This window comes from Elephas maximus, chromosome 2 (genome assembly GCF_024166365.1).
Source record: "Elephas maximus indicus isolate mEleMax1 chromosome 2, mEleMax1 primary haplotype, whole genome shotgun sequence".
Lineage (NCBI taxonomy): Eukaryota > Metazoa > Chordata > Mammalia > Proboscidea > Elephantidae > Elephas > Elephas maximus.
Genome location: NC_064820.1, coordinates 4234638 through 4261562, shown reverse-complemented (window position 1 = coordinate 4261562; position 26925 = coordinate 4234638). Strand labels below are relative to the sequence as shown.

Below are 26925 nucleotides of genomic sequence, written 5' to 3'. Positions count from 1 at the left end.
GCCCCCCAGGTTGGAATGCATTCAAAAGATGACTGGGGAAGAGCTGCCTCCTCAAAGTAGATTTGACCTTAATGACATGGATGAAGTAAAGCTTTCAGGACCTTCATTTGCTGATGTGCCATGACTCCAAATGAGAAGAAACAGCTGCAAATACCCATCAATAATCTGAACCTGGAATGTATGAATCTAGGAAAATTAGATGTAGTCAAACATGAAATGGAACATATAAACATCAGTATTCTAGGCATTAATCAGCTGAAATGGACTGGTATTGGCCATTTTGGATCAGACACTCACATGACCTACTATGCCGGGAATGACAACTTGAAGATGAATGCTGTTGCATTCATCGTCACAAAGAACATTTCAAGCTCTATCCTGAAGTACAACGCTGTCAGTGATAGGATAATATACATACGCCTACAAGGAAGACCAGTTAATACGACTATGATATAACTTACACACCAACCACTAAGGCCAAAGATGAAGAAACGGAAGATTTTTACCAACTTGTGCAGTCTGAAATTGATCACACGTGCAATCAAAATGCATTGATAATTGCCAGTGATTGGAATGCAGAAGTTGGAAACAAAGAAAGATTGGTAGTTCAAAAATATGGTCTTGATGATAGAAACAGTGCTGGAGATCACATGATTGAATTTTACAAGACCAATGACTTCTCCATTGCTAATACATTTTTCCACCCACATGAACAGCAGCTATACACATGGACCTCACCAGAAGGAATACACAAGAATCAAATCAACTACATCTGTGGAAAGAGATGATGGAAAAGCTCAATATCATCGGTCAGAACAAGGCCATGGGCCAACTGCAGAACAGACCATGAACTGCTCATATGCAAGTTCAAGACGACAATGAATAAAATTAAAACGAGTCCACGAGAGCCAAATTATGACTGTGTATATCCCACCTGAATTTAGAGACCATCTCAAGAACAGATTTGACACATTGCACACTAATGACCGAAGACCAGACGAGTTGTGGAATGACATCCAGGACATCATCCATGAAGAAAGCAAGAGGTCACTGAAAAGACAGGAAAGAAAGAAAAGACCAAGGTGGATGTCAGAGGAGACTCTGAAACTTGCTCTCGGACATCGAGCAGCTAAAGCAAAAGGAAGAATTGATGCAGCCAAAGAACTGAACAGAAGATTTCAAAGGGCCTCTCGAGAAGACAAAGTAAAGTATTATAATGACAAGTGCCCCCCACGTGTCCATCAGTTTGTCATACTGTGGCGGCTTCCATGTTGCTGTGATGCTGGAAGCTCTGCCACAAGTATTCAGATACCAGCAGGGTCCCCCATGGAGGACAGGTTTCAGCTGAGCTTCCAGACTAAGACAGACTAGGAAAAAGGACCCCGCAGTCTACTTCTGAAAAGCATTAGCCAGTGAAAACCTTATGAATACCAGTGGAACATTCTCTGATATAGCGCTGGAAGATGAGCCCCCCAGATTGGAAGGCACTCAAAAGATGACTGGGGAAGAGCTGCCTCCTTGAAGTAGAGTCAACCTTAATGACGTGGATGGAGTAAAGCTTTCAGGACCTTCATTTGCTGATGTGCCATGACTCAAAATGAGAAGAAACAGCTGCAGACATCCATTAATAATCGGAACCTGGGATGTACGAAGTATGAATCTAGGAAAATTGGAAATCGTCAGATATGAAGTGGAATGCATAAACATCGATATCCTAGGCATTAGTGAGCTGAAATGGACTGGTACTGGCCATTTTGAATCAGATAATCACATAGTTTACTATGCTAGGAATGACAAGTTGCAGAGGAATGGTGTTGCATTCATCGTCAAAAAGAATGTTTCAAGATCTATCCTGAAGTACAGTGCTGTCAGTGATAGGATAATATCCATACGCCTACAAGGAAGACCAATTAATACGACTATTATTCAAATTTACACACCAACTACTAGGGCCAAAGATGAAGAAATAGAAGATTTTTATCAGCTGCGGTCTGAAATTGATCAAACATGCAATCAAGATGCATTGGTAATTAATGGTGATTGGAATGCGAAAGTTGGAAATAAAGAAGAAGGATCAGTAGTTGGAAAATATGGCCTTGGTGATAGAAACAATGCCAGAGATCGAATGATAGAATTTTGCAAGACCAACGACTTCTTCGTTGCAGATACCTTCTTTCACCAACATAAACAGCGACTATACACATGGACCTCACCAGATGGAACACAGAAATCAAATTGACTACATCTGTGGAAAGAGACGATGGAAAAGCTCAATATCATCAGTCAGAACAAGGCCAAGGGCTGACTGTGGAACAGACCATCAATTGCCCATATGCAAGTTCAAGCTGAAACTGAAGAAAATCAGAGCAAGTCCACGAGAGCCAAACTACGACCTTGAGTATATCCCACCTGAGTTTAGAGACCATCTGAAGAATAGATTTGAAGCATTGAACACTAGTGACCGAAGACCAGACGAGTTGTGGAATGACATCAAGGTCATCATCCATGAAAAAAGCAAGAGGTCATTGAAAAACAGGAGAGAAAGAAAAGACCAAGATGGATGTCAAAGGAGACTTTGAAACTTGCTCTCGGACATCGAGCAGCTAAAGCAAAAGGAAGAATTGATGAAGTAAAAGAACTGAACAGAAGATTTCAAAGGGCAGCTTGAGAAGACTAAGTAAAGAAATATAATGACATGTGCAAAGAACTAGAGATGGAAAACCAAAAGGGAAGAACACGCTGGGCATTTCTTGAGCTGAAAGAACTGAAGAAAAAATTCAAGCCTCGAGTTGCAATAGCGAAGGACTCAATGGGAAAAATATGAAACGACACCGGAAGCATAAAGAGAAGATGGAAGGAATACAGAGTGATTATGTCAAAAAGAATTAGTCGATCTTCAACCATTTCAAGAGGTGGCCATATGATCAGGAACCGATGGTACTGAAGGAAGAAGTCCAAGCTTTTCTGACGGCATTGGCAAAAAGCAAGGCTCCAGGAATTGATGGAATATCAATTGAGATGTTTCAACAAACAGATGCAGCACTGAAGGTGCTCACTTGTCTATGCCAAAAACTATAGAAGACAGCTTCCTGGCCAACTGACTGGAAGAGGTCCACATATATGCTTATTCCGAAGAAAGGTGATCCAACCAAATGTGGAAATCATAGCACAATATCATTAATATCACACGCAAGCAAAATTTTGCTGAAAATCATTCAAAAACGGCAGCAGCAGTATATCAACAGGGAACTGCCAGAAATTCAAGCCTGTTTCCGAAGAGGATATGGAACCAGGGATATCATTGCTGATGTCAGATGGATCCTGACTGAAAGGAGAGAATACCAGAAGGATGTTTACCTGTGTTTTATTGACTACACAAAGGCATTCAACTGTGTGGATCATAACAAATTATGGATAACATTGCGAAGACTGGGAATTCCAGAACATTTAATTGTGCTCATGAGGAACCTTTACATAGATCAAGAGGCAGTTGTTCGGACAGAACAAGAGGATACTGCATGTTTTAAAGTCAGGAAGTTGTGCATCAGGGTTGTATTCTTTCACCATACCTATTCAATCTGTATGCTGAGAAAATAATACAAGAAGCTGGACTATATGAAGTAGAACGGGGTATTAGGATCGGAGGAAGACCCATTAACAATCTGCATCACGCAGATGACACAACCTTGCTTGCTGAAAGTGAAGAGGACTTGAAGCATTTATTAATGAAGATCAAAGACCATAGCCTTCAGTAAATATTGCACCTCAACATAAACAAAACAAAAATCCTCACAAGTGGACCAATGAGCAACATCATGATAAACGGAGAAAAGACTGAAGTTGTCAAGGATTTCATTTTACTTGGATCCACAATCAACAGCCTTGGAAGCAGCAGTCAAGAAATCAAAAGACGCATTGCATTGGGAAAGTCTGCTGCAAAGGACTTCTTCAAAGTGTTGAAGAGTAAAGATGTCACCTTGAAGACTAAGGTGCGCCTGACCCAAGCCATGGTATTTTCAATCACATCATATGCATGTGAAAGCTGGACAATAAGACTGACGAAGAATTGACACCTTTGAATTGTGCTTTGGGGGAAGAATATTGAATATATCATGGGCTGCCATAAGAACGAACAAATCTGTCTTGGAAGAAGTGTGGCCAGAATGCTCCTTAGAGGCAAGGATGGCGAGACTGCGTCTTACATACTTTGGACATATTGTCAGGAGGGATCAGTCCCAGGAAAAGGACATCATGCTTGGCAGAGTACAGGTTCAGCGGAAAAGTGGAAGACCCTCAACGAGGTGGATTGACATAGTGGCTGCAACAATGAGCTCAAGCTTAACAACGATTGTAAGGATGGTGCAGGACCAGGCAGTGTTTCGTTCTGTTGTGCATAGAGTCGCTATGAGTTGGAACCGACTCGATGGCACCTAACAACAGCAACGACAAGTGCAAAGACGTGGAGATAGAAAACCAAAAGGGACGAACACACTCAGTATTTCTCAAGCTGAAAGAACTGAAGAAAAAATTCAAGCCTCAAATTGCAATAGTGAAGGATTCTATGGGAAAAAAATTAAGCAATGGAGGAAACATCAATAGAAGATGGAAGGAATACATAGAGTCACTGTATCAAAAGGAATTGGTCAACGTTCAACCATTTCAAGGGGTAGCATATGATCAGGAGCTGATGGTACTGAAGGAAGAAGTCCAAGCTGCACTGAAGGCATTGGCGAAAAACGGGGCTCCAGGAAATGACGAAATATCAATTGAGATGTTTCAACAAATGGATGTACTGCTGGAAGTGCTCACTCGTCTATGCCAAGAAACTTAGAAGACAGCTACCTGGCCAACCAACTGGAAGAGACACATATTTATGCCTATTCCCAAGAAAGGTGATCCAAGCGAACGTGGAAATTATCGAACAATATCATTAATACCACATGCAAGTAAAATTTTGCTGAAAATCTTTCAAAAGTGGCTGCAGCAGTATATTGGCAGGGAACTGACAGAACTTCAGGCTGCATTCGGGAGAGGACATGGAAGCAGAGATATCATTTCTGATGTCAGATGGATCCTGGCTGAAAGCAGAGAATACCAGAAAGGTGTTTACCTGTGTTTTTTTGACTATGCGAAGACATTTGACTGTGTGAATCACTACAAATTATGGATAACATTGGGAAGAATGGGAATTTCAGAACACTTAATTGTGCTTATGAGGAACCTGTACATAGACTAAGAGGCAGTTGTTCGGACAGAGCAAGGGGATACTGTTGTGGTTTAAAGTCAGGAAAGATGTACATCAGGGTTGCATCCTTTCACCATACCTATTCAACCTATATGCTGGGCAAATAATCAGAGAAACTGGACTATATGAAGAAGAATGTGGCATCAGAATTGGTGGAAGACTCATTAACAACCTGCATTATACAGGTGACACAACCTTGCTTGCTGAAAGCCTTCAGTGTAGATTTCACCTCAATATAAAGAAAACAGAAATCATTACAACTAGGCCAATAAGCAACATCATGATAAATTGAGAAAAGATTCAGGTTGTCAAGGATTTCATTTTACTTGGATCTATAATCAGCACCCATGGAAGCAGCAGTTAAGAAATCAAAAGATGCATTGTGTGGGGCAAATCTGTTGCAAAAGACCTCTTTAAAGTGTTGGAAAGCAAAGATGTCACTTTGAAGCCTAAGGTGTGCCTGACCCAAGCCATGGTGTTTTCAGTCACATCATATGCATGTGAAAGCCGGAAAATGAATAAGGAAGACCAAAGACGAATTGATGCCTTTGAATTGTGGTGTTGGCGAAGAATATTGAATATACTGTGGAGTGCCAAAAGAATGAACAAATCTGTCTTGGGAGAAGTACAACCAGAATGCTCCTTAGAAGCAAGGATGGCGAGACTGTGTCTTACATACTTGGGGCATGTTGTCAGGAGAGATCAGTCCCTAAAGAAGCCATCATATTTAGTAAAGTACAGGGTCACCAAAAGAGAAGAAGACCCTCAACGAGATGGATTGACACAGTGGCTGCAGCAGTGGTCTCAAGGATGACGATTGTGAGCATGGCGCGGGACTGGGCAGCATTTTTTTCTGTTGTACAGAGGGTCAGTATGTGTCAGAACCAACTCAACAGCACCAAACAACAACATAACAACAATCTCTACAGAAGCAGACTACCACACCTTTCTTCCCTGGAGTGGCTGGTGGGTTTAAACAGCCAACCTTTCGGTTAGCAGTGGAGTGCTTAACCACTGTGCCACTGTAACCAAACGCCACTCAGGTTCTTGTCTTATTAGCCGATTGAAATAAGATGGACACTGATTCCAAGGGAAACAGAAAGTGGCAAGTTTATTGTCTGTGCATACAAGGAGCGCGTGGGGTCTAGTGATCTTAAGGCCATGTGCTCGCTGACTAGGGGGGCCGGGGAGCTTTTTGTTTCCAATGGCATCAGGGGGTTGGGTTTGGTACCCGGAATTTTCTGCCTTTAGCCCTCCCATGCCTCCCATGGGGGTGGAGGGGGGTCAGTTGAAGAATGTGATTTCAATCTGTGCATGCTTCAAGGTGTAACTAGGGCTACGCAGTGGATGGAGCCACTACCTGCTGCGACTTCCTGCTCAAAACAAGCTTGTGGTTAGCAAGACAGAGAGGGGGGAGGGGGTGTTGATTGGGGTTTCAATATGGCTGAGCAGCCTGTTTCACCATCCTGGGCTTTTTTTCCACTCATGGTCCTAGACAGGCAGCTTCCCTGAAAATTGTCGGCCCGGTGTACAGAGTTTCTGTTCCCTTTTTTCAGGTGTGACAGCACTTCATGGCTTGTCTTTACTCAAGAGCTCTGCCCCAGTTCCAACTAAGAAAATGCTCGAGAAAACCCCTACCTTGTGTAGATGTTACAACTCGAGCTCTATGGAATGTATCAGCTCCTGACCGCTTCCACCCCGGGCCATTTAGTTTAAGGACGCTTGGCATTCTGCCTTCGCACACCCTCTTTATATCTGGTAGCTCCTCTGTCCCCCTTATGAAAAAATTTTGTCATATGTATGATGCATTTTGGAAACCCTGGTGTCATAGTGGTTAAGTGCTACGGCTGGTAACCAAAATGTCGGCAATTTGAATCCACCAGGCGCTCCTTGGAAATTCTATGAAGCAGTTCTACTCTGGCCTATAGGGTCTCTATGAGGCCGATCGACTTGACGGCAACAGATATGATACATTTTAATTGGGAGAATGGTGCTTCTCACTTCTGATGAATCCCTCACATATCGATTGACATCCTCATACTTGTATTGTAGGTTTTCTTATTTTGTTTGTAAAATGTCTTTTTTTTTTTTAAAGAGAAAAATTATTAAATGGGTGCATGAATGAATGAATGATGGGATAACCAATAATGAAGAATATACAACCTTGGAAGGACTAGTAATGGGAAGTACTTTCCTGAAAGAATGCCTTACATCTTTCTGTTGTTCCATAATCAAATTTGACTCTGGTTTCAGAATTTGAAGCCATATAATTAAATTATTTATTGGATCCTCTTTTTGGAGTTTTTCTCACTTCTGTCTGTCATGTAACTGTAGTACGTATAACTTTATCAGAATCTGAGCTACACTCAAAATCCAATAAAGATTAAACATTTATTGGTTTCGCATTTTTAGTAGTTTCATTCATCTTGTCTGCCAAACTAAATGGATTATCCTAAGCCATGCAAGTTTAAGTTGGAGCTGGAGAAAACTAAACAAGTCCATGAGAGCCAAAGTATAAAACTGAGTGTATGCCCCCTGAATTTAGAGACCATCTCAAGAATAGATTTGAAGCATTGAACACTAATGACCAAAGACCAGACAAGTTGGGGGATGACATCAAGGGTATCGTACACAAAGAAAGCAAAAGGTCATTAAAAAGAAAGGAAAGAAAGAAAACACCAAAACGAATGTCAGAAGAGACTCTGAAACTTGCTCTCGAAGGTAGAGCTGCTAAAGCGAATGAAAGAAATGATGAAGTCTAAGAGCTGAATGCAAGATTTCAAAGGGCGGCTCGAGTAGACCAAGTAAAGGATTATAATGACATATGCAAAGACCTGGAGTTAGAAAACCAAAAGGGGAGAACATGCTCAGCGTTCTCCAAGTGAAAGAACTGAAGGAAAAATTTGAGCCTCAAGTGTCAGTATTAAAGGATTCTACGGGGAAAATACTAAGAGATGCAGGAGGCATCAAAAGAAGATGGAAAGAATACACAGAATCACTATACCAAAAAGATTTGGTCGATGTTCAGTCATTTCATGAGGAAGCATAGAATTAAGAACTGATGGTACTGAAGAAATCCAAGCTGCATTGAAAGTATTGGCAAAAAACAAGGCTCCAGAAATTGGCGGAATACCAATTGAGATGTTTTAACAAATAGATGCATCTCTGGAGGTGCTCATTCATCTGTGCCAAGAAATTTGGAAGACAGTTTCCTGGCCAACTGACTGAAAGAGATCCATATTTGTACCCATTCCAAAAAAAGTTGATCCAGCAGAATGCAGAAATCATCAAACAATATCATTAATATCATACACAAGTAAAATTTTGCTGAAAATCATTCAAAAGCAGTTGCAGCAGTATATCAACAGGAAACTGCCAGAAATTCAAGCTTGATTCAGAAGAGGATGTGAAACAAGGGATATCATTGCTGAGATCAGATCTATCCTGGCTGAAAGCAGACAATACCAGAAATATGTTTACCTGTATTTTATTGACTATGCAATGGCATTCAACTGTGTGGATCATAACAAATTATGGATAACATTGCAAAGAATGGGAACTCTGGGACACTTAAGTGTGCTCGTGAGGAATCTGTACTTAGACCAAGAGGCAGTCATTGAAACAGAACATGGGGATACTACGTGATTTAAAGTCAGGAAAGGTGTGTGTCAGGGTTGTGTCCTTTCACCATACTTATTCAAACTGTATGGCATGCAGATAATCTGAGAAACTGGACTATGTGAAGAAGAATGTATTGGTTGTTGTTGCTGTTGTTGTATGCTATGGAGGTGTTGGAGGAAGACTCATTAACAACCTGTGATATGCAGATAACACAACCTTGCTTGCTGAAAGCAAAGAGGATTTGAAGCACTTAGTGATGAAGATCAAAGACCACAGCCTTCAGTATGGATTACACCTCAACATAAAGAAAACAAAAACCCTCACAACTGCACCAATAAACAGCATCATGATAAAGGGAGAAAAGACTGAAGTTCTGAAAGATTTCATTTTACTTAGATCCACAATCAATGCCTATGGAAGCAGAAGTCAAGAAATCAAATGATATATCGTATTGGGCAAATCTGGTGTAGAAGACCTTTTTTAAAGTGTTGAGAAGCAAAGATGACAATTTGAGGACTAAGGTGCACCTGACCCAACCCATATTTTCAGTCACCTCATATGCATATGAAAGGTGGACAATGAAATAAGGAAGACCAAAGAATAAATGATGCCTTTGAATTTTGGTATTGGCAAAGAATATTGAATATGCCGTGGACTGCCAGAAGAACAAACAAGTTTGTCATAGAAGAAGTATAGCCAGAGTGTTCCTTGGAATCAAGGATGGTGAGACCTCATCTCATAAACTTTGGACATGCCATTAAGAGAGATCAGTCCCTGAAGAAGGACATCATGCTTGTTTAGGTAGAGGGTCAGCGAAAAAGAGGAAGACCTTGATGAGACGGATTGACACAGTGACTGCAACAGTGGACTCAAAAGTAGCAACAATTGGCACAGGACCAGACAGTGTTTCTTCTGTTGTGCATAGGATCTCTATGAGTTGGATCCAACTGAATGGTACCTAACAATAGTAGCAGTAAGCCATTCATGCATAATTCTTAAAACAATGATGCCTTAAAAAGTAAATAAAGTATTGTTAACTGTAGTGAAGAGTAAGACAGTACATAATACTGGGAAAGCCAGCACAGCTTGACCAAGACAAGGTCATGGAAGCTCCGTAGACACATCCAAACTCCCTGAGGGACCGAATTACTGGGATGAAGGCCCATTGAACCATGGTCTCAGGGAACATGTAGCTCAATTGGCATAACATAGTTTTTTATAAAGAAAACATTCTACATCCTACTCTGGTGAGCAGCATCTGCGGTCTTAAAAGCTTAAAAGCTTTCGAGAGGCCATCTAAGGTACTCCACTGGTCTCATCTAGAGCAAGACAGAATGAAGAAAACCAAAGACACAAGGGAAAGATTAGTCCAAAGGACTAATGGACCACAACTACCACAGCCTTCACCAAACTGAGTCCAGCACAACTAGATGGTGCTTGGCTCCCACCACCAACTGCTCTGACAGGGTCACAATAGACAGTCCTGGACAGAAATGGAGAAAAATGTAAAACAAAATTCTAACTCACAAGGAAAAAAAGAAACGAAACAGACTTACTGGTCTGACAGAAACTGGAGAAACCCCAAGAGCTCCCTTTTAACCCAGTACCGAAGTCACTCCTGAGGTTCACCCTTCAGCCAAAGATTAGACAAGCCCATAAAACAAAATGAGACCAAATGAGCACACACCCCAGGGACGAGGACGAGAAGGCAGGAGGGAACAAGAAACCTAGTAATGGGGAACCCACGGTGGAGAAGTGGGGAGTTTTAACATGTCGTGGAGTTGGCAACCAGTGTCACAAAACAATATGTGTATTAATGTGTTTAATGAGAAACTAATTTGCCCTGTAAACCCTCATCTAAAATACAATAAGTAAAGTATTGCTAAATATCAGGTGTTTTATTGATCATGTTGAATTAAGAATAACACTTTTAAAAAATTAGTAGCCAAATTAGAATCTTAAATATCTTAGAACTGTTTTTTTACTTAGATTCTTTTTGACTTAAATACTCATTTCAAAAGAGATACTTTTACTTTGATTTTGTCTTGAAAAGGGAAAAAGTAGGACAAAGTTTAATGGCATTTTATTTGTGAGTTTCTGACATATTGACTGAATTGATTTTGTGCTACTGAGTATCATAGCAACAGGCAAGCCCCCACTGACAGACAAGAGGTGGCTGCATATGAGGTCCGTTGGCTGGGAGTCAAACCCGGGGCTCCTGCTTCCCAAAAACCGACTGCTGTTGAGTCGATTCCGACTCATAGCGACCCTTTAGGACAAAGTAGAACTGCCCCATAGAGTTTCCAAGCAGTGCCTGGTGGATTTGAACTGCCAACCTTTTGAATAGCAGCCGTAGCACTTAACCACTATGCCAACAGGACTGCAGGCTCCTGCTTACTAGGCAAGAATTCTACCACTGTCCCCAGTCTTGGTTTTCTAAACACAAACGAGGGAGTTGGCTTTGGTGGACAAACAGATTTATGGTCCAAACAGTCAATACCAGGGAAGTAAATTATTTTCTGTGTATCTGATTCAGTAGAAGAGAGTATTAAGGTAAAAAAAAAAAAGAAAACAAGGAAGAAATTTAAGTCTTTGGTCCTTATTGTCGTTCTGAAGTAGAAAGGGAAGGAAGGAAGAAAGGAAGGAAGAGAGGGAGGGAGGGAGGGGAGGAAAAAGGAAGAAAGGAAAAGAGAAAGAGAGACCAACAAAAAGAAATTTGATTATCACTGCCCAAGATAAATGAACTACATAGCTTTTACAGAGATGAACAACATACTAGTTTGGGTTAGGTTCATTTCAGAATGAGGAAATACCTCGTACTTATGTCTTAAACATAAGTTAGGAGTTTCTTTCTCACCCACGTAAATGAAAACCCCAAGTAAGCTGCCGGAGGTTAGTATAACACTTTGGTCCTCAGAGTCCTTGGACACACGAGCTCCTCTGCTCAGCACTATGCTATCCCTAAGGCTTTGTTTGTCATTGTCACTCTCTAAGATGGCAGCATCCTTATCCTGAGCAGCAGGATAGATGAACAGGCTAAGACACAGAGGGTGGAAAGGGCTTGTGCCTGCCATCTCATGACACTTCAGTGTACATACCAAGACCAAGATCTTAGTCCCATGGCCAAACCTAGCCGCAAGGGAGTCTGATACATTTAGTATTTAGTCTGAGTTGCCCGTTGCCTGGCTAAAAGTTGTTATCATGGAAAAATTAGTATTGGTGTATGTTTTGCTATGTATATTAACAACAACAAAATTGTTTGTGTATGTATATATAAAAGAAAACCAGTACTGTCACTGGAAATGAGAACCAATTTTGTTGTTAGCTAGATGGCATGAGTATAGTGAGATTTGAGAGGTAATAACAACAAAAAGGAGCTGAGTGTGTTTTTACTTGATGCAACAGACCAGTTTACCTCTACCTTGTATCCACAGGCATACTCTGAGCATTTATAATAGAAATAGAAATTCACCCTAGACACTCATGCACGCATTCAATGAGGCATTTGTGGAATCATCCAACAGCTATCCACTGGGCACCATAACATGCCAAGCATAGTTAGAGATGATGGAACACAGCAGCAACCTGAAAAATTCTATTCTCTCATGTAACTTACATTCTATTAGTGAAGACACATGTAGTGACACATGACTGTGTAGTAATTCAGTAGTGCTAAATAACTCTCTTTATGAATCGACTCAACGGCACTGGGTTGCTGGGTTAAATACTATCTATGTGCTGAATGTTTCCAATTATATCCACCCCGAGTCCCTCCCATGAATCCCAGGCTCATCACTCCTCCCCCCACAGCACCCCATCACCTGGACATCTGATATGCACACACGTCTTTAGTGCCCAGAACTAAACACCTTGATTCCATAGGTTCCTTCCAAAACTGTTTCTTCCCTAGGTTTTCCCCTCTCTGTAAATGCTACTCCATTTTTCCAGTTGCTCAGGCCCAAAATCAAGGAAGTTAACTTTCTCTTACTCTTCACATGCAATCCAGCAGCGAAACCTGTCTACATCAGTCTTTACAAAGCAGCCCCGGATTTGAGCACTTTTGGCCACCTCCACTGCCACCCTGTGCAAAACACCATGGTCCCTCACCTGGCCTCTCAGTTTCCACCCTTCCTCCCACTCCTGTAGCAGCAAGAACAATACTTTCAAAAGAGCTATATCATGCCCTGGGCTCAGATCCTTCTGGGCTTCACATCCCACTCAGAATGGATCCAGAGTTCTTACAGTGGTTAACGAGGCCAGCATGGTCATCCCCTCTCCAAGAGCGCCTCTGATCCCAGCTTCCACCTCTCTCACCTTGGCTCACTCTACCCCAGCCACCCTTCCTCCTTACTGTTCCTTGAATACACTTGTAGCTCTCATCATCTAGAAGGTTCTTTGGCCAGATATCCACATATTTCCTATTTTAGCTCATTCAGGACTCTGTTTCAGTGTCACCAATGAGCAGTGGTGGTCACTATCATCTGAAATGCCACTTTCCATCACTCTCTAGTCTCTTCTGCTTTATTTTATGATCTGGCTCGTTGAAAGTGTTGTTCTTGCTGCTACAGGAGTGGGGAGAAAGGGTGGAAACTGGGAGGCAAGGTGAGACACCATGGTGTTTTGCACAGGGCAGCAATGGACGTGGTCACAAGTGCTCAAATCCTGGGCTGTGTTGTGAGGAGTGATACAGACAGGCCTCGCTGTTGAATTGGATGTGAGGAGTAAGAGAAAGTTAACTTCTATGATTTTGGGCCTGAGCAACTGGAAAAATGGAGTTGCATTTACACAGAGGGGGAAACCTGGAGTTGAAACAGATTTTGGAAGGAACCTATAGAATCCAGGGTTTAGTCCTGAGCATTAAAGACGTGTGTGCATATCAGATGTCCATATGGTAGAGTGTTGTGGGGAGGGGAGGGGAGTGGAGTGACGAGCCTGGGGTTCATGGGAGAGACTGGAGGTAGAGATGTAATTGGGAACATTCAGCACATATGTAGTATTTAAATCCATGGATGGAAAGAGCTCAACTGAAGTGTAAGTGTAGAATAGAAGACTGGGCCTTCTGGGGGATAGAGTGTGTCTGAAAATTTAAGTCTTCAGTCTCTATTGTCACTATAAAGTGGAAGCTTTCTTACTGGGCCAAATATCATTCTTTTCTCCTTCCCACATCACAGAACCTTCAGTGTCCAGAATGTCTCAGAGCTGCTAAGCCTTATCATCAGAGAAAGGCTACCGTAGTAGTGATGGATATTTAAAAGCCTCTTTCGTTTTCACTTTGTGATTCCTTTTGGACCAAATTCCCTTCCACTTTGAAATTTTGTTGTTTTAAAAAGAAAAAAAAAAGAAGAGTTTTTGTCATTTCATGTTGGCTTATAAATCTCGTCGTCCGTATAACAGATGTGAGCATGGCGTCAATAAGAAAATCTTGAATCATCCGTTGCGGGAAGGTGAGGGCAGAGAGAAAGAGAAGGAATGCAACTCATCACAATAAATTAAATTTCAGAGAAAGATATAATTATTTTCTCATGTTGTAGTTGTTAGATGCCTTTGAGTCAGCTCCAATTCATGGTGGCCTTCTGTATAACAACTACATGTTGCCTGGACCTGCGTCATAATAAAAAAAAATAGAAAGGGTTTATTACTAATATAATTTTTAGACTTTTTGAGGGGATGTGTATTTCTGCTGGGCTTTTCCTGTCAACAAATGTACCCCCTCATCATTGTCAGGACTGCCTTTAGCAATGAACTGGGAAAGAAGAGAGAGAGGAAGGAGAAATGGCCTCTTCCATATACCTAACAATATTCTTGATTAAAGTGCCGACATCCAAAATGATCACTAGAGAGGGTAATTGTCCCTGCCTCATGTCAAGTTTGCTTTTTAGTGTGTGTATAAATCAATTATGCTTCTGTCATAAAAAGAAAACAGCTTTGCAACCAGAATGTTAATTAAAATTGATTAATTTACACAAACATCTTGGTATCCTTAATGGGGCTGAACATGCTTTCATTAGAACAAGTAGGATAAATGGTTCTAATTAAGAGCTTTTGACCAACCATCACTATGCCTCCTGGTATTTCTTGTTCGAGGATTCATGGGATGAGAGGTACTTCCATCCAAACATGAGTGTCAGCATGTCATGGACACAAGCGCACACTCAGTCTGAGCGAGTCAACAGGAGTGTAAGCAGCCTTTGAGTCTTGAACCTGGGTTGTAGCACACTTTTCTGTACACAAGATCTTACAAGCGACAAATATGTTGTTATTGTTGTTAGGTGCTGCGTGTCGGTTCCAACTCATGATGACCCTGTGTACAACAGAAGGAAACACTGCCCATTCCTGTGCCATCCTCACAATTGTTGCCATGTTTGAGCCCATCGTTGTAGCCACTGTGTCAGTCCATCTTGTTGAGACTCTTCTTCTTTTTTCTGACCCTCTGCTTTATCAAGCGTGATGTCCTTCTTCAGGGACTGATAACTCCTGATAACATGTTCAAAGTACATGAGACAAAGTCTTGCCCTTCTTGCTTCTAAGGAGTATTCTGGCTGTACTTCTTCCAAGACAGATTTGTTCGTTCTTCTGGCGGTCCATGGTCTAGTCAGTGCCAGCACCATAATTCAAAGGCATCAATTCTTCTTTGGTCTTCCTTATTCACCGTCCAGCTTTTGCGTGCATATGAGGTGATTGAAAACCAAAACAAACTGACAGATAAGTGGTGAACACAACAAATAAAGATGTTGTTAATTCTCCCTTTCCAGTCTTGATACCTGTTATTTTCCTTCCTTATCTAATTGTCCTGTCCAGGACGATGCTGAATTGAAGTGACAAGAGCAGATATGCTTGTCTTTTTCATAATCTTAGAGGAGAGGCTTCCAGGCTTTGGCCATTAAGTATGATGTTAGCTGTGGGTTTTCATAGGTGCCTTTTATCAGGTTGAGGAAGTTCCCATTTGTTCCTAGTTTGCCGAGTGTTATTATCTTGAAGGAGTATTGGATTTTGTCAAATGCTTTTTCTGCATCCATTGATGACTTTTTTTTTTTTTTTAATTCTGTTAATGTGGTGGATTACATTAATTGATTTTCAGAAGTTAAACCAACCTTCATTCTTGGATGGCTCAGTCATCTGGTGCTGCCGTAACAGAAATACCACAAGTGAATGGCTGTAAAGAGCATAAATGTATTTTCTCACAGTACAGGAGGCTGGACATTCAAATCAGGGTCTCTGCCGTATCAATTCTTTCCTTTTTTCCAGCCCCAGGTGTTCCTTGAGTTGTAGACAATCTTCCCATGCATTTGTTTTCCCCTATGCTGGTACCTGTCTATTCTGGCCTTTTTATACCTCAGAAATGATTAGGTTTAACATCTACCCTATATGGTATGACTGCATTAACATACCAAAGAAAAATCATTTTTCCACACAAGATTACATCCACAAGTACAAGGGCCAGAAATCCCACACATTTTTGGAGAACACAATTTAATCCATAACCCTGATATAAATCCTGTTTGGTCATGGTGTGGTGTGCTATTTGGTGGCACAAATAGGCAACCAATAGTAAGATGGTAAGCTTGAAATCTACCATGTCATGAAATGTGAAAAGACTAAACACTCCAAATAAAAGTATGATGAAACAACATGCTGTCTACCAGAGATGCATTTTAATTATAAAAATCAGTTAGGCTGATAGTAAAAGGATAAAACATCTATCACATAAATTTTAAGCATAAGCAAGCTACTGTACCTAGACTGATATCAGATAAAGACAGGAAATTTTACCAAAGATATAGAGACACACTGGATCATGATGAAAGGGTCAGTTCATCAAAAAGACATAAAAATCATAGAACAGGGAAACACCTAATGACAGAGCTGTAAAATACACGAGAGAAAAAACCACTGACAGAACCAGAAAGAATTAGACAAATCCATAGGCATAATTAGATGTTTGAAATCTCTCTTTTGTCCTTCACTACTGAAGTAAGGATACAGAAGATCAGCTCCTAGAGCTGACTGACATTCATAAAACACTAAACCCAGCTACGGAATACACATCCTCTTAAACTTCACATGAGACATTGAACAAGGTATAACATGCTAGGCCGTAGAAGAGCCTCAATAGATTTGAAAAGATTGAAATAAATCTGAAAAAATAAAAAGCTCACAGCCCGTTCTCTAACCACAATATCAAATCACTTATCGATAACAATAGCATAGCTAAAATATCCCCAAATATTAGTCATATACCATCACTGCCACTGTCTATTCATTAAAACTCTGTTGCCATCAAGTCGATTCCAACTCATAGCAACCCTATGAGATAGAGTAGAACTGCCCCAAAGGGTTTCCAAGGAGCGGCTGGTGGATTCGAGCCGTTGACCTTTTGGTTAGCAGCCAAGCTCTTAACCACTGACCCACCAGGGTTCCTAGTCATTAAAAGTTATCACAAACTCTAACTCACATGCAAAGGGAGGGGAAATGGGTCAACTTTTGAACAGAAGAGTGTCAGAGTGTTTACTGACACCCTGTGTAGCTACCGTATTCATTAACAAAAAAATGAAGAAAATTACAGGTACATTCATATAATGCAATACAAGTCACTTTTTTTTTTTTTTTTTTTAAATACACTGATACACACAGCATGGATGAAAAATCTCAAAAATATGTTGGGTGAAAGAAGCCAGACATGCGTGAGGTTATAGTTTATCATTCTATTTATATGATGTTCTAGAAGAGGCCAAAGTCATCTATGTTGATAAAAATCAGAACAGTGGTTGCCTATGGGAATGTGGGGGTTTCCAGAGGAGGCAGTGAAAATGTATGTATTTATTGGGGTGTTGGTTACACACATATACATACATGTGTATATATATATACATTAATCAAAAGTCATCAAATTTCACTTTGGGGATCTATGCATTTTACTTCATGTAAATTTAATTTAATTTGACATTAATGTAAAAATTAAAGGAAAGACAGAGATGGGAGGGAAAATATAAGCGATGGTGCTCAACCAAAAAAACAAAACTTTGTTAAGTTTACATGATTGCAGTGACATAATGAAGAGCAATGACGACTTCAGGCCTTAGACACAAAACCATTGGCCCCTAGGAGGTTGAAGAGGAGAAGGCAGAAAGCGAGGAGGAGAAAAATAGAATCAATACAAAAAGCAGGCTATGAATGCATCCAAATCTTTACAGTTTAAGAGCGTAAGAACATAGGTGTAAAACTTCTGAACAAATAGGAGGAAAAGGCTCAGCAAGAAATAGCTCAATCATTTAACTAAACTTAGAAAGGGGGAGGGGATAGCAACACGTAAATGGAAAACAGAAAATAAGATGGAATGAACTGGTCAAATGTTAATAATTTTCATAATTGTGAATGGATAAAAATGCCCTATTGAAAGAAAGAGGCTCGTGGATTGAGACTGTAAGCCAAAGGCCAACTCTATCCTACATATAGGAGATCCAGCTAAAATAAAAAAGAGACAGAAAGACTGGAAATAAAGGGTAAAAATAGCTATTCTGGGAAGACCTTACTTAAAGAAGGAAGCAACAGTAGTATAAATTTCTGACAAGACAGAATTCAGAAGAAAGACATCCATCGTGAAAGACAATTTATAGTGAGCAAAGCTCCAGTCACCAAGGAAGTTTTAACAATCATAAAACTTTATGTACCACAGCAACTCTTTGAAATAAAGTAAAAATTGTTAAAATTTTCAGATATATTGACAGAACCACAATCCTGGCTGGAAACGTTAATACATTCTAAAATCGACAAACCAAATTGAGCCAATAAGTCATCCCATTGGGGATCTGACTACCTTAGCAGGCTCCAGTCAATCCATGTAGTTAGAGAACGTGCTTTGTTTCCAGAAAAAAGAAAATACACATCATTTTCAGAACTCCATAGATATAACAGAAGTAGAACATGTTTATCACAGCCCGGAAGAAAAATTGTTGAAGTAGAAATGATAGAGTCTACGGTTGCAGATCAAATCTGATGAAACTAGAAATAACAAGGACAGATCAAAATTAATCTTCTTTTGGAATTTAAAAATCACATTTCTCCAAGACTCTTGTGTTAAAGAAAATAAAAATTGAAATAATAGGCTTTTTAGAAAAGAATGGCAATGAGTAGTTATAAATCAAAAGCTGTGGGATTTGGCCAAAATAGTAGTTATATGAATATTTATATCCTTAGATTGGCAATAAATGACAATCAAGAAAAAGAATAATATCAAACTAAATAAAGTTGAAGGAAAGATTTTTTTAAGTTACAACAAAAGTTAATAGTATAGAAAATGAACAGAAAGCACAGATTTTAATGATAAAACCACGCACTCATTTTTTGAGATCAACAAAACGTGCAAAGCTTCAGAAATCTGATCTAGAGAAAAATAACATAAAGAACATGCAGAAATTATTTCAGATATGGATGCTTTTTTAAAATTATAAAAGAATACTATGTAGAATTTTTTTAATGTTTGAGAATCTAAACAAAATGGATAATTTCTAGGAAAATTATCAAAAATTGACTCATGAAGTAAAGCAGTAAACATGGCAGAAACGTACAGTGTCTACTCCTAGAAACAGAACCTGGGTCGGGAATACAATTTCATGGCTACAAATCCCAACTCCATCACTGAATAGCTGTGTAACTTTAGGTGAGTTTCTCAACTTCTCTGGACCTCAGATTCTATTTGTTACAATGAGGTGGTAATAAACCAAAACCCATTGCCATCGAATCAATTCAGTTCCAACTCATAGTGACCCTATAGGACAGAGTAGAACTGCCTCATAGGGTTTCCAAGACTGTAATCTTTACAGAAGCAGATCACCAGGTCCCTGTCCTGCAGAGCCACTGACGTGTTTGAACCACCAACCTTTCGGTTAGTAGCCAAGCACCGAACTACTTCTCCACCAGAGCTCCTCGAGGTAATAATAGTAACTACCTGTCATGGGTTGAATTGTGTCCCCCCAAAATATCTGTCAACTTGGTTAGATCATGATTCCCTTGTATGATTTTCTACCATTAGATCTTCTGATGCAATTTCCCTATATGTTGTAAATCCTATCACTATGATGTAGTAAGATGGATTAGCGGTAGTTGTATTGAGGAGGTCTGCAACATTAGGTAGTGTCTTAAGCCAGTCTCTTTTGAGATATAAAGGAGAGAAGTGAGCAGAGAGACAGGGGAACCTCATACCACCAAGAAAGCAGCACCAGGAGCAGAGCATATCCTTTGGACCTGGGTTCCCTGAGCCTGAGAAATCCCTCGACCCGGAAAGACTGATGACAAGGAATCTTCTTCCAGAGCTGACAGAGAGAGAAAGCCTTCCCCTTGAGCTAACACCCTGAATTTGGACTTGTAACCTACTAGACTGTGCGAAAATATATTCCTCTTTGTTAAAGCCATTCATTTGGGGTATTTCTGTTATAGCAGCACTTGATGACCAAGACACTACCGTGTAGGATTTTTGAGTGGATTAAATAAACTATACAAGTAAAGCCCTAGAACAGTACTTGGCACATAGTTGTTAGTTACTGTTGAGTTGGCTCCGACATATGGCAGCTCCACATTCAACGGAGCTAAATGTTGCCTGGTTCTGCGTCATCTTCATGATCATTGATATCTTTGAGCCCATTGTTCCAGCTTTTGTGTTAAGGGTTTCCCTTATTTTTGCTGACCCCCTACTTTTCCAATCATAATGTCCTTTTCTAGCAATTTATCTTTCCTGATTACATGTTCAAAGTAAGCAAGAAGAAGCCTTGCCATCCTTGCTTCTAAAGAACACTGGCTATATTTCTTCAAGGACTGATTTGCTCATTCTTCTGGCAGTCCATGGTATATTCAGTATTCTTCACCAACACCACAATTCAAATGCATCAGTTCTCCTTCGGCCTTGCTTTCTCATCGTCCAGTTTTCACATGCATCTGAGGTGACTGAAAAGACAGTAGCTTGAGTCAGAAACAAACTAGTCATCAAAGTGACATCTCCATTTTAAAACTTTAAAGAGGTCTTTTGCAGCAGATTTGCTCAGTGCAATACATCATTTGATTTCTTGAATACTGCTTCCATGGACATTGATTTTGGATCCAAGTAGAATGAAATCATTGACAACTTCCATTTCTTCTTCATTTACCATGATGTTTATTGGCCCAGTTGTGAAGATTTTCATTTTCTTCATGTACATGTGGCACAGAGTATATAGTCTAAATAGTTGTGTTGTTGTTATTAGGTACCATGGAGTCAGTTCCAACTCATAGCAACCCTATGTACAACAGAATGAAACACTGCCGAGTCCTGCACCATGCCCACAATTGTTGTTATGCTTGGGCCCCTTGTTGAAGCCACTGTGTCAATCCGTTTTGTTGAGGGTCTTCCTCTTTTTTGTTGACCTTGTACTTTACCAAGCATGATGTCCTTCTCCAGGGACTGATCCCTCCTGATAACATGTCCAAGGTATATAAGACGTAGTCTTGCCATCCTTGCTTCTAAGGAGCATTCTGATTGTACTTCTTCCAAGACAGATTTGTTCATTCTTTTGGCAGTCCATGGTATATTCGATATTCTTCACCAATACCATAATTCAAAGACATCAACTCTTCTTTGGTCTTCCTTATTCATTGTCCAGCTTTCACATACATATGATGCGGTTGAAAATACCATGGCTGACTTGGGTCAGGCACATCTTAGTCTTCACAGTGACATCTTTGCTTTTCAACACTTTAAAGATTGGGCATGTTGAATAATTCTGCAGGCTCAGGGCATAGGGGCTGTCCCTGGTTGTTGGGTACCTGGCCCTGGAGCAATCAGGGTGAGTGTATGGTGGGCCAGAGTGTGAGAGCCCAGTAAAGGGAGTGAGGGACAGTGGACCTAATCTTCTGCTCAGGCAGCAGAATGGACCAGACTCCAGCCAGGGCCTCAGAACTGGTCAGGACAGCATTTGTGAGATGGTGTGCTACAACGGTAGGGGCATTGGTGCTTCAGTGGCAGAATTCTCCATGAGACACCCAGGTTTGATTCCTGGGCAATGCACCTCATGTGAAGCCATCACCCATCTGTCAGTGGAAGCTTCCAGACTAAGACAGACAAGGAAGAAAGGCCTGGAGATCTACTTCTGAAAATCAGCCCGTGAAAACCCTGTGGATCACAATGATCAATCCGTAACTGAGTGGGCAGCATCTTGTTCCATTGTGCATGGGGTCACCATGAGTCAGGGCTGACTCAATGATAGCTAAAAACAATATTTTCAGAATCGTAGAAACTGCCCCCACACTAATCCATCCTTTTCTATTTCCTGATAGAACCACCATCCTGGGACTTTCCTTTGGAGCTGCATTTCTCTCACTCACCTTCATCCTGTTCGTCTGCTTCGCTGGGCAGCTTCTGGTAGGTACTTCAAAAATGAAACTTCTTTGAAAGTGTATTCACTTGAAGAAAGCTGGCATCTTGCTTAAAACTTTCCAAAACAGGCAGTTTTGCATTTAGTATTTCAGGAGATACAGAGCCCAGGAAAGAAACACGTTCCCTTCATGTTAACAGCTGAGAATATAAACTGAGGCACCTCATATGTAACCAAGACTTTCATTTGAGAATCACTTTAAATGTTGAGTGTTACACCATTAAATCATATTTATGTTTGTGTCATCTCAAGTTTTTAGAGTATTTCTAGTAAAGAGGACAAATGTTATAAGAGGCTCTTGGTGTACAGGATTAAAATTTAAGTCAAATGCATGTTTTACACACACTTTTAAGATTTAAAATTTTCAGAACGTTTGAAAATAGCTAATCTAAAAGTTTTTTTATTGATGTTTTCACTTTACCCAAACATGTTAAGGTCTTATGGCTTAAGTGCTGGATCTAGACATAATAATTAAATCTAAGCTTCTTTCTGAATCCAGAGCATGTATTGCAAGCTGGCTACTCTGCACGAGAGTGTCCTAAGAAAGCCAACAATGGGATATTGTCGAGTCGGTTCCAACTCATGGCGACCTTATGTGTGACAGAACAAAGTGTTGCCTTGTCCTGTGCCATCTTCATGATCTTCGTATGTTTGAGTCCATTGTTAAGGCCATTGTGTCAGTCTGTCTCGTTGAGGGTTTCCCTCATTTTTGTTGGCCCCCTTCTTTACCAACCATGATGCCCTTTTCAGTGCCACATGGCCTCTTTAAACCTTCCCCCTATGTTCAAAGGCTCTGAAAAGCAGTACCCCCTGGAGCCCAGCCTCTCCATTGCATCCCAGTCTGATGTGTTCAAATCTTTTGCCCAAACAGGCTTCAGATTCCCAAGCGTGCCTCTCTCTCTGCCCTGGACACTGTCCATTCCTTTCTTACCTTCACAAACTTCTGTGGATTTTATTTACAATACAATAGTTGTTGTTAGGTGCTTGGGAGTCAGTTTTGACTCATAACAGCCATGTATTCAACAGAACAAAACATTTCCTGGTCCTTTGCCATCCTGACAATTGTTGCTACGCTTGAGCCCATTGTTGCAGCCACTGTGTCAGTCCATCTCGTTGACGGTCTTCCTCTTTTTTGCTGACGAAGCATGATGTCCTTCTCCAGGGACTGGTCCCTCTTGATAACATGTCCAAAGTATGTGAGATGCAGTCTCACCATCCTCGTTTCTAAGGAGCATTCTGGTTGCGCTTTTTCCAAGACAGATGTGTTCATTCTTCTGGCAGCCCGTGGTGTACTCAGTATTCCTCCCCAAGACCACAATTCACTCAAAGTCATCAATTCTTCTTCAGTCTTCCTCATTCATTGCCCAGCTTTTGCATGCAATGAGACAACTGAAAACACCATGGCTTGGTCAGGTGCATCTTGGTCCTCAAAATGACTTCTTTTTAACACTTAAAAGAGGCCTTTTGCAGCAGATTTGTCCAGAGCAGTACACTGTTCGACATAATAGTTTCAAACTGGATTGAAAGCTCTTAGGAGAATGAAGGCGTAGTTTCTGATTTACTCAACGCGCACTTGGCATCTGGAGTTTTTTGAATCCCCTAAAAATATTGTAAGGAAGAGGGGACTGGGCGTCTGACCCACTCTGAGATGCTCTGATGGGAGCCTTTCAGAGTTCTAAGTGCTTGATATGCGAAGTGTCCACAGAGTGACTCCTTGAGTGGGAGAGCACACGTGGTCACCCCCTCTTTTCTTTGCCCATGAGGCCTCTGCTCTGAGGCCACTTCTCAGATCTCTAGAACGAGAACCCATTGTGATGGCTGCATTGGAAATCCAAACCTAGTTGTAGCTAAAGCAGCTCATGCCGTTGTGCCTGACTGGCCATATTTTTCATTGTCTTTTCCAAAGAACCCAGTCCTGGGGAGGCAGGTCAGAATATATACAGTGAGACCTGTGAGAGCCAGAATTTAATGGGACTGCCTTGTTTTTCCAGGTCTCCCAAGTTTTCCACCTTTGATGGGGTGCAGTCTTACCACTTTTCTATAGCTTGTTTTCCTGGAAGATATTTGAGTTTTCCTTCTCTGACAGGTTTCTGCCTTACACAGGCTCCAGCTTTTGCACGCTTCACTGTATCTAGGTTTCAAGCTGCCTTTTTTTCTTTCCACCTTCTCAGCTGCTGTAGAAAAGTAACACAAAGCTGCATGCCATAAAAGGAATCTCAAGAGCAACTTTGCTGGCTTTGCCAGAATGTTCTGTATTTGTGCAGTGCCCCCCCCAACCCGGCTTCAGTATCATCTGACCTCACTGTTGAACCTGCCATAGCCAGTGGCCCCTCGTCACTGTCACCACCAACACCCAGAGCTCCTCATTCTCCCATTCCAGGAGACTCCCCAGGACCTTGGCAGCACACAGCAGATGCTGGGCAGCTCTTGCTAGCTCTGTGGTCTCACAAAGAGAAGATTTCCAGGCTACAGATGAACTCTGCCTACCTCCTCCTCACAAGAAGCCTGTATTTTGCCAAATTTGTTACAAAGACTAAATGTGAAGGCTTCTGGTCTTTCTAAACTGGAATGAGTATGATCCGTGAAGGAGCCTCCCCCAGGTGGCCAGGTGTAATCCTTAGTCCAGATTTAATCCTTGTAAAATCCTGCAAGGAATTCTTGGGGGTGGTTTTGCTGTGGGTCTCATTCTGATAATAGGGTTTGTTCTACTGTTTAAGGTATCTTGAAGGATATCCACTAGGTAGGTTCAAACCACCAGCCTTTTGGCTAGCAGCCGAGCACTTTACCATTGTGCCACCAGGACTCCGGTAGGAGGAGCAGTAAATGCACACTTACTGCCAGATTTAAATTCACAAAACTCCCCCAGGTGGACTTCTATCTCTGTACCAAATAAAAGAGAATAACTCCAACCAAAAATAGCACACACACCTATCTGCAAAGCATCTCCTGGAACACCTATGTCAGATAGAGCAAATGAAAACTCTAGAAAACATCAGAAGAGCATTTCCTGCCCAGGTTGTTTCCTTGTGCTTAGTCTAGCAGAGGTAACAGGAGGCCATCCAGCAGCCTTGACCAGGCAGAGATGAAAGCACAAAAATGGCAGTTACCTGGGGAAGGAGAAGTAGGTCAGGTGCCCAGCTAATGGAGAAGCCCTCTAGCCCCCAGGAGTGTTTTTTCCTTGAAGCCTGTTTTCTCTGATGTCAGTACAACCCCGCCAGCTTTCACTCAGTTAGTATCTGCCCAGAGTCTGTTTCTCCCTGTCTTTACTTTCAACTCTTCCTTGTCATTGTGCGGGTTTTAGGTGTGTCTCTGGTGAACACATGGCCATACATTTTTTTTTCTGATCCAAAAATTTCTCTCTTTCACCTGACAAGTATATCACATTTCTGTGTGTTATAATTACTTCTCCAATCTTTTTTGTTTTGTTTTTAATCCATCATGTGTCTTATTTGCTTCTGTATAGTTTTTCTGTCTCTTTCTTCTCTTGGACCAGTGGCGTTATTTATTCCTCTTTATCCCTCCAACGCCTTGAAAGTTCTATATTCTAGTCTATTCTTTTAGAGGCTACCTTTAAACATGTGACATGTTGATCTGAGTTGACAGAGCCTATTAATACCTCCATCCTCATGTTGAATGATACTGGCACCATGTTCTAAGTCTGGTCATCCATTCTCACCTTCCGTGTGAGTATTGTTAAATTTTTCCAGATTTAAACTGCTCAGATTAGTCATTGTTCTCATTATTCTTATTGTTGTCTAGCAGTTTCTCTTCTTCATTCTTCCTGAATATCATTCCTTCCCCAGGACTCAATTTCACTTATTAAAGCACTTGGTTTTATAACCCTTTCCATAAGAGACGGTGAATAATATCCTTGCCCAGTTTTTGTATTAAAAAAAAAAAAAGAAGAGCTCTTTATTTTTTCTTCATTAAGGGATAATTTATCATGATTTTTTTAGCCTTTTAAAAACATGACTCCATCTTTCTTTGACATCTAATGTACCGAGACGAAGTCTACCATCTTGTCTAATTGTTGTCCCTCGGTAGATAATACGTCTTTTTTTCTCTAGTCTTTTTTGCATGATTTGATTTGTGTCTGCCACAGGCAACAGATTCCTTGTATTCATGTTTAGGGTTATGTTCCTTTTTCCAGTTAAAGATTTGGTGTGTCTCCTCAACCAGAGAACTCATATTCTGCTCCCAGTCCTCACAGTGTTTGGCCAATGTTGCTGTTGTTGCTAGGTGCCATTGAGTCGATTCTCACTCATAATGACCTCATGTGACAGAGTACCACTGCCCCATAGGGTTTTCTAAGCTGTAATCTTTATAGGAGCGGATCACCAGGGCTCTCTCCCATGGAGCCACTAGGTGGCTTCGAAACCGCCAACTTTTTTTTTTTTAATTGTGCTTTAGGTGAAAGTTTACAAATCAAGTCAGTCTCTTCATACAAAAATTTATGTACACCTTGCTATGTACTACTAGTTGCTCTCCCCCTAACGAGACAGCATACTCCTCTCCACCCTGTATTCCCTGTGTCCCTTCAGCCGGCTCCTGTCCCCCTCTGCCTTCTCATCTCCCCTCCAAACAGGAACCTCCCTCAGTTTTATGTGTCTACTTGAAGCAAGAAGCTCACTCCTCACCAGTTATCATTTTCTGTCTTAC

General features: G+C 41.0%; 1 protein-coding gene across 3 annotated transcripts in view; it reads left to right on the top strand.

The window, feature by feature from the left end:
- Positions 1–26925, top strand: part of ADCY2 (adenylate cyclase 2) — a 527505-nt gene that overhangs the window by 404840 nt on the left and 95740 nt on the right. For all 3 annotated transcript variants that reach the window (XM_049860641.1, XM_049860650.1, XM_049860633.1), the window contains one exon: positions 22169–22253. In XM_049860641.1, coding sequence (XP_049716598.1) covers positions 22169–22253 — 85 coding nt within the window. The remainder of the gene's footprint in view (positions 1–22168; positions 22254–26925) is intronic.